The following is a 13,287-nucleotide window of genomic DNA, read 5'->3' as shown; positions in this document are numbered from 1 at the left end:
ACAGGCTCTCACTCTGTTGCCCAGGCTGGAGTGCAGTGGTGTGATCATGGCTCACTGCAGCCTCCATCTCCCGGATACAGGTGATCCTCCCACTTCGGCCTCCCAAGTAGCTGGGACTACAGGCGTGGGCCACCATGCCTGGGTAATTTTTTGTATTATTTTGTAGAGGCGAGGTTTCACCCAAGTTGCCCAGGCTGGTCTCAACTCCTGAGCTAAAGCGATCGGCCCACCTCAGCCCCACAAAGTGCTGGGATTACAGGTGTGAGTCATCGCACCCAGCCATGTTTCTTAAGAAAGGAAAACAGTGGCTCTTCAAAGAGTCAAATATAAAATTATTATATGACCCAACAATTCCACTCCTAGGTATATACCCCAAAGAACTGAAAAACAGGGACTCAAATGAATTCTTGTATGCCAACGTTTACTGTAGACTATCACAATAACCACAAGGTGGAGAGCACCCAAGCGTCCAGCAAGAGAGGAATGGGTGAACAAAATGTATCCTATCTATACAGGGATAATATTTACTTGTAAAAGGAATGAAGTTCCGATGCTGAAACATGGATGAGCCCCAAAAACATGATGCTAAGTGAAAGATGCCAGACACCAAAGGACAAATATTGCATGATTCCACGTACACAAACCCTCTCTAGAATAGGCAAATTCATCCAGACAGAAAGTAGATTCGAGGTTGCCAGAGGCTGGAGGAAGGGGCGGCGGGGAGCTAGTGTTTAATGGGTATGGAGTTTCAGTTTGGGATGATGAAAAAGTTTTGGCGACAGATAGTGGTGTTGGTTTCACAACATTACGAATGCGATTAGTGCCAGACGTACATTTCAAATTGCTTAAAATGGAACATGTTAGGTTACATATATTTTACTGTGATAAAAAATGATGTTAAAGTTTTTAATAGGACAAGAAAAGAACAGCTATCACTTATTGGTGGCTTTTCCGGACCACAGCAGTGATCCATGCCAATCCTTTTTTGTTTGTTTGTTTGTGTTTGTTTTTTGAGACAGGGTCTTACTCTGTTGCCCAATTCCTTCCCTACTGTTAGGAAGCCCTGTCTTCCCTAAAGGCCAAGACACCATGGCAGAAGAGCCTTGGGTTTTCAGAAGCAATCACCACCTCTGTCTCTGCCTGTTGCCCTCCCCGCCCGCCCAGGGGCTGGGTGGGATCATTCAGTTACCCACCGCTGGATGCCACCCAGCACATACTGGCAAGGGTGGGCCTTCCTATACACCCGCTGAAAGAATTAATGATGGCTTCCAGTGTCAAGATCACATCACCTAGATCATCTGATAGGCTGTTAAATGCATTCAGCTCAAAGCAGAGAATGTCTCACGTTAAAATGAAGGAAGGAAAGACAGATTGAAAGTACCGATTAATCCAGATTCTGCAGAGCTCGTCTTGTTATTCCGGGGTTAGCAAAACACAGCCCCAGGGCCTATTTTACAGTGTGCAGGAAAAACTGTGCCTCACAAATACCTGTGCCTTTGGGCATAGTCATCTCAATTCCAGGGGATATATGCTGTGTGTGTGTGTGTGTGTGTGTGTGTGTGTGTGTGTGTGAGAGAGAGAGAGAGAGAGAGAGAGAGAGAGGTCTCACTCTGTTTCCCGGGATGGAGTGCAGTGGCAGGAACTCGGCTCACTGCAACCTCTGCCTCCTGGGCTCAAGCAATTCTCATGACTCAGTCTCCTGAGTAGCTGGGGTTACAGGTGCCCGCCACCACACCTGGCTAATTTTTGTATTTTTAGTAAATACGGGGTTTCACCATTTTGCCCAGGCTGGTCTCGAACTCCTGGGCTCAAGTGATCCATCCACCTCGGCCTCCCAAAGTGCTGGGATTACAGGTGTGAGCCACTGCGCCCGGCCTCCAGGGAGTATATTCTAAGGAAAAGGAGTTCTAAGCAAATTCTAGGCAGCATTATTTATGATGCTGGAACACTGAATACTGAAAGCAAACACAAGCACTTCACACATGAAAATGGCAAACACGCCTCTGAGAACAAGGGTACATCTGTGTCGGGGCTGGCCAACCACAGGCCAACCGACACATCCAGCCCACCCCGTTTTTGTAAATGAAACATAGCCATAGCGATTTGTTTACGTATTGTCTGTGACTGCTTTCATGATAAAATGGCAGAATCGAGTAGCTGCGAAAAAACTGTAAATATTTACCATCTGGACCTGAGATATATCATCAGAAAAGGGTCATTCTCTTGGCCCCTTTTCCCCTAAAACTGCATTACGATTAAAGTTATGATGTCTTCTTATATATAGGAATATTTATTTATTTATTTATTTATTTATTTATTTATTTATTTATTTATTTATTTATTATCGAGTACAGATTTGTAAGGTTGAAACTATTTTCAAGGTTACCCAGTGTCATTCCTCATAAATCTGCTCAAGTTAGGTCCAAAGAAAAAGATGTTCCCTGAAGACAGACTTCCTTTCTTCTTCAAAGATTAAAATTAATATCCGGCTGGGCGCCATGGCTCAAGCCTGTAATCCCAGCACTTTGGGAGGCCGAGACAGGGAGATCACGAGGTCAGGAGATCGAAACCCTGTCTCTACTAAAAAATACAAAAAACTAGCCGGGCGAGGTGGCGGCGCCTGTAGTCCCAGCTACTCGGGAGGCTGAGGCAGGAGAATGGCGTAATCCCAGGAGGTGGAACTTGCAGTGAGCTGAGATCCGGCCACTGCGCTCCAGCCTGGGTGACAGAGCGAGACTCCATCTCAAAAAAAAAATTAATATCCAAGGCCTTAGGTGTTTGAAACACTAGAAATGAGAAAGCAGAATGTTTGCTGAATTGTCCTTGGAGCATTCTTTGGGTAGAGGCCAGCGCATGTTTTCTACAAAGAGCCAAACAGTACTCACACAGTCTCTGTTGCAATTATTCAGCTTTGCAGTTGTAGCATAAAAGCAGCCAGAGACAATATGTTAATTAATGAGTGAGTCTGTGTACTAATAAAACTTTATTTACTAAAACAAGTAAGGGGCCAACTAGACAGCAGACCATGGTTTTGCCAACTGCTGCTGTGGAGAACACCTAATCAATTTTTATCCTAAATTGTCCTTGTTAAGTCTCCTGAAATATCTTTGGGCTAAAACACCAAATATAAATCAAAAACATACTAACAAAATTAAAAGCCATTTGTTACCATAGGGTTTTCCAGTGAAGAAATCTACAAGACCAGAATTCAAAGTCAGAGAAGTGATAATAAATTGCTTTGTTGTATCAATAATGTAGTTCCCATAACAGCTGTGACTTACCTAGAAATGACTTTGCAACCGCATGGAGGGCTTGGGGAGGCCAGGGCATGAACCAGTCAATACCAGTGTTATTTACCATACCTTGAAAGGAAAGAGAGATTAAAAAGATGCTCCTGGCCTGGACAATGTGGCAAGACTCTGTCTCTATAAAAAATACAAAAATCAGGGCTGGGTGCGGTGGCTCACACCCGTAATCCCAGCACTTTTGGGAGGCCAAGGCGGGTGGATCATTTGAGGTCAGGAGTTCAAGACCTGCCTGGTCAACATGGCAAAACTCCATTTCTACTAAAAATACAAAAATTAGCCAGGCAGTACTGGTGTGCACCTGTAATCCCAGCTACTCAGCCTACTCAGGAGGCTGAGGAGGGAAAATCGCTTGAACCCAGGAGGCGGAGGTTGTGGTGAGCCGAGATCGCACCACTGCACTCCAGTCTGGGCAACAGAGTGAGATCCTGGCTCAAAGAAAAAAAAAAATCAGCCAGGCAGCGTGGTGGTGTGCGCCTATAGTCCCAGCCACGAGGAAGGCTGAGGTGAGAGGCTCACTTGAGCCCAGGGGGTCAAGGCTGCAGTGAGCTATGATGGTGCCACTGCACTCTAACCTGGGTGACAGAGCAAGACTCTGTCTCAAAAAAAAAAAAAAAAATAGAAAAAAGGATGTTCACTCTGCAACCCTGAGACACTCAAGAACATGGATGCCATCTACAATAGCCAACAAGTTGCTGAATGAGCCAGATGTATCCAAATCTAGTTCATCCAAAGCAGAGTTCCTCACCCTTGGCGCTATTGACATGTGGGCTCCAATCCTTTGTGGCAGGGGCTGGGTGTGCACTGTAGGATGCTTTGCAGCATCCCTGGCTTCTACCCAGTAGATGCCAGTACTACACTGCACGCTCCCTGGAGGTGTGACGACCAAAAACGTCTCCAGGCATTGCCAAGAGTCTCCTGGGAGACAACCTCCCCCGCCCCTGCCCCACCCATTAGAAACCTCTGCTCTAAAGGTTGGCATGTGGCTGGTGGAATTCTCCCAAATGGAAGGAAGCAGGGAGCCGCCCTCCACACACTGCATGCGGGCCTCGCATGCAGGAGCGTGGGCACATCCTCCTGTCACAGGGACATCCTCCTGTCAGAGGCACATCCTCCTGTCAGAGGGACATCGTGCACGCCCACTGGCGTGGATGGGGCAGTGAGCCCCAAGCTACAGTGCAGAGCCCACATTTCCACCTAATGGCCATGTCTTGTTTTGCTTTGCTGGGGGAACCTCTAGAGGTGTGGACAGACCCTCAGTCACACACCCTGCCAAAGCAGGGGAAATGGGTTCACAGGCTCCACCACGGGTACCTGGGAAGTTTCTGCACCAGGTCCTCAGGGTGTCCCCCACTGGCGACATGCCCAGGACAATGTGCAGGTTATTTGCACTTTTGTTCACGAAGTACTGCCACACGGACTCCTTGGCCGGCCCCATGCCTTGCTTCAGAGCTTCCTGTCCAATCTGACTCAGGATAGACTCCTTCTCCTCTTCAGGGAAAAGCGCAGGTACAATTCCTGGAAAAGGAAGACGTGCTGATGATCTCTCTGAGTCGCAGGGTCACGACCTCTCTAGGCGCTGACTGAAGTGACGGAAGGTGTGGAAACAGCCGCAGGTGCCGGGTCCAGAGAGCAGGGTGTGGGCCTGACTTGAGACCCGAGGCTTCCTGCTGCCTCATGGGAAGCCCTTAGAGCTGTCTGTCAAATGGGGATCCTAGACGCCGCCAGCTCGCCTGGGAGGATGACCGTGAGCATCACAGGTGAGCACACAGAGCATGAGGAAGCCTCACTTGCCTGTAACTCGGAAGCAGGGATTTTCAGCTGGGATTTGCCCCCAGGAAATACTGGGCAACGTCTGGAGATATTTCTGCTTGTTGCAACTTGGCAGGGAGATTGCTACCGGCATCCAATAGGTCAAGGCCAGGGATGCTGCTGAACGCCCAGAGTGCCTAGGAGAGGCCCACCACAAGAACAACCCAGACCCAAACGTCAATAGCACGTGGTCGAGAAACCCTGGCTGCGTGGACTTCTTCTTTCCCATGTCTACGCCGTTCCAGATTATGTAAGACATTTTAACGCCCTCTCTGACGTTCTCCTGTGCAGGGAAGAGTTAACGTGGCAGGCCACAGCTGCTCACCTCTGAAAGGCCCACTCACCAGGTGGACCCAGAGCTGGCACCTGGGAACTTAGATTCCTGAAGGGCTTTCTCCCCGATTCACTGATAAGAGTGGCCCAACATGGGATGTGGTTTGGATCCGTGTCCCCACCAAATCTCATGTCGAATTGTAATCCCCAGTGTTGGAGGTGGGGCCTGGTGGGAGGTGACTGGATCATGGGGGCAGATTTCTCATGAATGGTTTAGCACCATCCCCTTGGTGCTGTTCTTGTGAGCGTGAGTGAGTTCTCATGAGATCTGGTTGTTTGAAAGTGCATAGCTCCTCCCCTAGCCTTGCTCCTACTCTGGCCATGGGACGCGCCTGCTCCCCCTTCACCTTCTGCATTGACTGTAAGTTTCCTGAGGCCTCCCCAGAAATCAGCACCATGCTTCCTGTACAGCCTGTGGCACTGTGAGCCACATAAACCTCTTTTCTTTATAAATTATCCAGTCTAAGGTATTTCTTTATACCAATGCAAGAACAGCCTAGCCATTGTGCCCACACTGCTTGTGTCTGCAACATATTCTGTGCTGACTACCCGCTCTCCCTCCGGGCATCCGGGATTTTGGCACATGCCAGGTAGAGGTGCCTACATGAGCACCCCAAGAAAATCCCAGAGCACTGAGTCTCCAACTAGCTCCCCTGGTGGGCAGTACTTCACAGAGTTGCCACAACTCGATGTTGGGGGATTAAGCGTGTCCTGTGTGACTCCCCGGGGAGAGGACTCCGAGGCTTGAGACTGGTCTTCCCCAGGGTCCCCCATGTGCCTTTTCCCTCTGCTGATGTTGCTCTGTGTCCTTTTGCTGTAATGACTCACAGTCGTGAGCAAGACCACATGCTGAGTCCTGCGAGTCCTCCTAGCGAGTCACAGAGCTGGGATGGTCTTGGGGATCTTCGACACCGTTCCCAAGACTGTGAGAGACAAAGAGGAACTCACTGCCCGTGCTCCGCCTGCCCTCTCAGTCTCTCGCTCCCCGTGCTCCACCTGCCCTCTCAGTTTCTCCCTCCCCATGCTCCGCCTGCCCTCTCAGTCTCTCACTCGCTCCCGGGGCCCCACCTGCCCTCTCAGTCTCTCGCTCGTTCCTCTTCCACCTGAACTCAGTGCTGGGCTCTCCCTGGATGGTTTACTCGGGTCCCATGGCTTTACAAATCATGTGTCAGTGGCTCTGAAATTGATATCCCCACCCTGGGTCCCTATTCTGAGAACCAGACTCATGTACACACTGCCTATGTATTATGGCTGAAGTTGCATGTCCCCCCAGAAAAGACAGGCTGAAGTCCCCCGAGCAGCTCAGATTGTGACCTTATTTGGAAATTGTCTTTACAGAGATAATCAAGTGGAAATGAGGTCATTGAGATGGTCCCTAATCCAGTACAACAGGTGTCCTTATAAAGGGAGGAAATTTGGACACAGAGACAGACAGCACACGAGGGCAAGGCCACGTGACGATGAAGACAGGGATAGGAGTGCTGTGCCTACAAGCCAAGGAACACTCAGCAGCCACCAGCAACAGATTCCCCCACCCAGAGCTCAGAAGGAACAGGCCCTGCCGACACCATGATCCTGGGCTCCTGGCCTCCAGAACTGTGAGAGTAGATTTCTGTTGTTTTAAACCACCCAGTTCGTGGCACTTTGTGACGACAGCCCCAGCAAACTAATCCACTATGCGACATCACATTCGCACATTGCTCACCTAGTGCAGCAAACTCAACACGCTGCCAGTGCCATGAGCCCAGACCTGGTCTTCCTCATCTCGGCGAATGGAAGCACTGATCACTCTCTCTGCCAGAAACTTGGGAGTCACCCTTGATACCCACCCCCTCCCCCACCTACATCCAAATCCATTCAAGTCTTGTTGGCTCTGCCTCCCGAATACCTCGTGAATCCACCGGCTTCTCTCTGTCCCCAGAGCCGCACCCTCCTCCAATCACTGTCACTTCCTGCCTACACTGCAGGGGTAGCTCCAAACTGGACACCTCTCCCATTCCTGTTCCCCTCTAGTCTAGTCCCCACGGGGCACCGGAGGGATCTTTTAAAAACAAATTTTGGCTGGGCGCAGCCTTGGTCCCCTGCCTGAGCCCCAAAGACTCCCCTGTTAGATATCAGATCATCTGGCAGTTACTCACCAGGGGCCCTTTTGGCCCAACTGTGACCAGCAGTCAGTCAACAAACGCCACCACACCTGTAATCCCAACACTTGGGGAAGCTGAGGCAGGAAGAACACTAGAGCCCAGGAGTTCAAGACCAGCCTGGGCAACACAGCAAGACCCCATGTCTTAAAAATTTTTTTTTAATTAGCTGGCTTTGGTGGGATGCACCTGTAGTCCCAGCTACTTGAGAGGCTGGGACAGGAAGATAGTGTGAGTCCTGGAGTTGGAAGCTACAATAACCTATAATCATGCCGCTACATTCTGGCCCGGGCAACAGAGCAAGACCCTGTCTCTGAAATAATTAATTAAATAAAAGAATTAAAAACCCATAAATCTAGACTACATCATTGCACCGAGAATAAAATCTTATCTCCTATAAATGACCCACAAGGTTCCACGTCATAGACCCCTCCACCCCATCCCGATCCCTGCACAACAGCTCCATAAAGGTGTCCATGGCATCCTAAATCCAGGAATCTGCCAACAGGTTTCCTTATGTTTCCTGCAAAAAGGACTTTGCGGATGTAACTACGTCAAGGATGGTGAGGTGGGGCAAATGCTCTTGATTATCCAAGTGGGCTGGAGACAATCACAGGGGTCCTTACAAGAGAGAAGCAGCTGAGTTTGCATCAGGATGCCAGAAGCAGATACTAGAGGGATGCAAGCCAAGGAGCCACAATAGGGTGGCCTGAAGCAGTTGGAAGACACAGGGAAACAAAGCCTCCCCAGGAAGCTCTGGAAGGAACCAGCCCTGCCAACACCCTGATTTTAACCCCTTAAGACCCTTTTCTGATTTCTGATCCCCAGGCGCCTAAGGTAATAAATCTGTGCTGTTTGGGGAAATTTACTACAGCGGCCACAGGCAGTATGATCATACACCATCTCTCAGGCCTCAGCTGAAAAGTCTCTACAGTGATGCCTTCCCTGCCAGCCCTGAGATGGCTCCTGCCCACTCTCTCTCTCACAGCACCTCCCCTTTGCTCTCATGACACTTGCCACAACCTGCAATTGCTGTATCTGTTTGTATATCTGTTGTTGTCGTTAACCAGCCCACTCACACCCTGAAATGTATGCTCCAAGGAGAGCAGAGGTCATGACCGTCTTATTCCCTACCAAACCCAGTGTCTGGAACAAACACTGTGGAATAAATCCAGGTGGATGACACTATCCCTCCGCTCAAGGAGCCGACAACCCATTGAAACGGAAGCAACTTAAAATGTAACGATCAAAATGCAGCAAATATACACTTAAAATGTTGTGCACTTCCCTGTACATAATTTTTACATCAAAAGAAAACACTAAACAAAACTTGAACTCTATATAGTGCCACACAGAATCATTTAGTGGGGAGAGCAGTGACGTGCAATTGACTTTGAAAGCATCTAAAAACGAGATGGGTGGAAGCAGGGAAGGAAAGCTGTTTACATGTGTGACAAAGCAAGTGCAGTAAGACGTGAATGGAGGGATCTAGACGGCATGCCAGCAGATGTTCACAGAAATAATTCGTTCAGCCTCACTGTTATGTTAGAGACTTTTTATAGTAAACGCTGGGAGGCTAGGGCTCCATGAATAACACGGCAATATAATAATGAATGTGGTCAGGTCCTGAAACAAACAAGCAATCAATGAAATAGGTCCCTGGGAAAGAAAAGAGGTCCCTGTGAGCCATTAGGCCAGGCAGTCAGCAGGGATCTTTGCAGGGCCCCAGGGCAGATAAGATAACAACACAGTAAAAGCTCGGCTAAGATGTTAAAAGTCCTGTGTTCAAGTCCCACCTCAGTGCCTTCCCAGCAAGGTGCCCTTGGATAAGGTAGGTGGCATCTCCAGTAGACTTCTGGGGCAGCCATGACTAATGACCACAAAGCGAGTGGCTTAAGACAAGAAATACAGACACCCGACTCTCTTGCAGTTCTGGAGGCCTGAAATCAAGGTCTCAGGGTAACCTGCCGAAAGCTCCAGGAGAAAAATCCTTCTTTGCCTCCTCTGGCTTCCGGTGGCTCCTGGTATCCTGTGGCTTGTGGGAATCTTTACGGGACCTTATTCTCTGTGTCTTCAATCTCCCTCTGCCTTCTCTTATAAGGACAGCTGTCACTGGATTTAGGACCCACCCTACATCCAGGAAGGCATTTCAAGATCTTTAATTTAATTACATCTGCGAAGACTTTTTCTTAAAAAGGTCTCATTCACAAGTTCCAGGGGTTTAGGACCAGGATGTGTCTTTTGGGAGGCCACCATTCAGCCTTCTACATTCAGCCCTCTACAGGGGGCCTCAGTTTCCTCAGCTGTGATATGTACCTTCCCTATTAGGTTTGATTGTTTTTCAGTTGTTTTTGTTTTTTTGTTTTGTTTTGTTTTTTGGAGACAGGGTCTCACTCCGTTGCCCAGGCTGGAGTGCAATAACATGATCATGGCTCACCACAGCCTCAACCTCCCAGGCTCAAGCAATCCTCTTGCCTCCGCCTCCTGAGTAGCTGGGACTACAGGCTCATGCCATCATGCCTGGCTAACTTTTTAAAAATACTTTTGTAAAGACGGGGTCTCAAACACCTGGGCTCAAGCCATCCTCCCTCCTTGGCCTCCCAGAGTGCTCGGATCACAGGCGGGAGGCACCACACTCGGCCTCTCATCAGGTTTTTGTGGAGACAGGAGTGCATGATGCACACTTAGCATGGCCCAGGGCACGGCCAGATGCCCAGACACCACCTGTTCTTACTGCAAGAGCACTGCCATCATCGCAGACGGAGAGAAGGGGGCACACTTGGGAGACTCCAGGACAGGAGGAGCCAAGGAAGGTAATGAGACCTACCTCAGGGGCCCACTGTGAGGGAGGAACAGGGACACCCGGCCAGGGCTAGCCACAGTGTCTGGAGCTGGTAACTGCTGAAGAAAGCGACCTCCCTTCAGAGCTCAGCAGGGAGCTGGCCACAGCGGGCACCAGCCTGGGCTGTACCTGAGGTCAGCATGTTGTTGATAAGCTCCAGAAAGCCTTCCTCGGCCACATGGGCATCCGTGAACAGAAAGATCATCGCTTTGTTCTCGATCCCAAGTTTCAAATAGAGGCTCTTCAGGTCTTCCCGGAAATTGTTCTCCGAGTAGCCTCGGCTCAGCAGGATCTCAAATACCTGTAACACAGACACGGAGCACACGGGCGTCACCATCACCAGCCTCCCTTCCCTGCAGGCTCTGGGGCAGGGGTGCTGGAGGAGAGCGCAGAGGGCACGGGTCTGTCCAAACTCGAGGAAGTGGGTCAGGAAAGAAGAGTCTGGAAGGGACTCCCTGTTGTGGAACAGGAGGGGGAAGCCCCATGAGCCTAGCAACAGAGGAAAGCGGGGAAGAATGCACCCCGAGGTGAGCGCCAGCCATAAACTGCAGTTTACAGAAAATCAGACCCCGTGGGAAGATGCACACAGGGAGAAATAAACAGGCACTTTAACTTCTTGACGGGAAATCAATGTACACACGAAATCGACGTAAATGTGAATAAGGACATAAGTTTAGAGCATGCTTTTTCGGCTCAAGTGTTTCTTTTCTCTCAGAAGTAGAAATTAAAACTTTCATTGCAACCAGTGACTGTCAGAAACATGTCAGATTTCCAGGAACTGAGAGATCTCTCTCTGTTCCCTACCTCCCTCAACCCTGTGCATTGATACACATGCTTCACTCACGCTGTCACACACACAGTCACGCTCACATGGTCACACTCAGCCACACACTCACTTGCACCCTGGCATGCACTAGAACACATGCTCACACACACACACATACACGTGCGTGCACACACACCCACACGCACGGCAACCAGGATACCTTCTGGCCAATAGACTCTGGTCTCCAGCTCTGCCTGTCGCCTGCAAACCTTCCTCACCCCTCCCGAGTGCAGCCGCCTCCCCTCCCCAGCAGCTCCTGGCACTACTCTCTGAACACCTGTTCTGACCCCACTACCCAACCCTCTCCACTTCCTCACTTCCTAGGGCCCAGACACAGCCCTGTGTGTTCTCAACCTCCTCCAGATCTCTGTCCCTCAACATCCTCTCTGCTGTTCCTCAAGGTGCTACTTCAGGGGAAAATGCCTCAGATTTACCTGGACAAATCAACAGAAAAAGAAAAAAAAAAAAACCTTTCTAGTGGGAAATGCCTTATCCTACAGAAAACTGTGAAAACAATTGCAAAACAGTTACATTTTAACAATGAATGATTTCAATTATGTATTTCATCAGATTTAAAGGTAGATCAAGCATATTAGTTTTTCCCTTTTTTACAAATACCTCAAACAAAAGGCCAATATTTGTGAAATATTGGAAGCTGGATTCATTGAATGAGCTGTGATTGCTCTCCTATATAAAGAGTTCCCATAAATCACTAAGTATATAAAGAGGCAACTCACAAAAGAGAAAAGGTAAATGTCCAATGAATGTATAAAAGGATATTCAAACTTTACTGTTAATTGGAGAAAGGGTCATTTAAACTGCAATATTTTCCACCTATAATCTTGACAAATATCAGAATGACAATATCCAGTATTGGCAAGAATATGTGAAAACAGACATTGCCAGTTGCATAAATTAGCATAATCCTTTGTGGTGGGGTGATTGGTTGTTAATAAAGACACTTTTTTCCTTTCCTTCTGTCCTGCATCCTCAGGTCCTTTCCACTCCAAGGAGGCAAGCTCCACATGAGTTTAGGTCCAACCTTTCCAGTGCAAAATCTGGTGCCATGCAACAAAAGCCTTAAAAGAACATACACCCTTTAACCTGCCAATATACCAGTTTCTAAAGAAAGTGATCCTATGAGGATCCTATATTCAAAGATACACAAACAAAGGTGTTAATCACTGCACTGTTTGTAATAAGAAAACAAGGACAAAGCTAAATGCCCGCCATTGGAAATGGGTTATGTGTGGCATATCCAAACAATGGAATACTGTCCATTGTTTCCAAAGACAGTGTAAATACATATTCATTGACCTGAAAAGAGGCAGTGATACAGTGGGGAAAAATTACATAAGTTATGTATAACATTAACCCATTGCTGGTAAGAAGGAAATATGTTTGTATATGAATGCACATATGGTCCTTGACTTCCTCTGGTTCAACTGAGAATTTTTTGACTTTGCTGTGGTACAAAAGTACTACACTTTCAGCACACTCCTCAACTTACGATGGAGTCACATCCAGATTAAACCCATTGTAAGCTGAATATATAAATCAGAAGTGCATTTTCAGCTTATAATATTTTCAACTTATGATGGGTTTATTGAGACAGCCCTATTGTAAGTTGAAAAGTGTACATTATTCCATTGGTTCCCAGACCAAAAATTAAAATAACAGAAAAAGAATTTTAAAAAAGAAAAGTAAGCCAGGCGCGGTGGCTCAAGCCTGTAATCCCAGCACTTTGGGAGGCCGAGACGGGCGGATCACAAGGTCAGGAGATCGAGACCATCCTGGCTAACATGGTGAAACCCCGTCTCTACTAAAAAATACAAAAAACTAGCCGGGCGTGGTGGTGGGCACCTGTAGTCCCAGCTACTCGGGAGGCTAAGGCAGGAGGAGAATGGCGTAAACCCAGGAGGCGGAGCTTGCAGTGAGCTGAGATCCAGCCACTGCATTCCAGCCTGGGAAACAGAGCGAGATTCTGTCTCAAAAAAAAAAAAGAAAAGAAAAAGAAAAAGAAAAAAA

The 13,287-nt window shown here is 48.3% G+C and overlaps 1 protein-coding gene across 2 annotated transcripts in view; it reads right to left on the bottom strand.

The window, feature by feature from the left end:
- DNAH10 (dynein axonemal heavy chain 10) overlaps positions 1-13,287 on the bottom strand; it is a 175,380-nt gene that overhangs the window by 36,987 nt on the left and 125,106 nt on the right. For both annotated transcript variants that reach the window (XM_031936393.1, XM_026457372.2), the window contains 3 exons: positions 10,563-10,734; positions 4,620-4,823; positions 3,282-3,362 (listed from right to left, as the gene is read on the bottom strand). In XM_031936393.1, the coding sequence (XP_031792253.1) occupies positions 3,282-3,362; positions 4,620-4,823; positions 10,563-10,734 (457 nt within the window). The remainder of the gene's footprint in view (positions 1-3,281; positions 3,363-4,619; positions 4,824-10,562; positions 10,735-13,287) is intronic.

Source organism: Piliocolobus tephrosceles, chromosome 10, assembly GCF_002776525.5.
Source record: "Piliocolobus tephrosceles isolate RC106 chromosome 10, ASM277652v3, whole genome shotgun sequence".
Classification (NCBI taxonomy): domain Eukaryota; kingdom Metazoa; phylum Chordata; class Mammalia; order Primates; family Cercopithecidae; genus Piliocolobus; species Piliocolobus tephrosceles.
The sequence above is the reverse complement of the archived record's forward strand: the minus strand, read 5'-3'. Positions and strand labels throughout refer to the sequence as shown.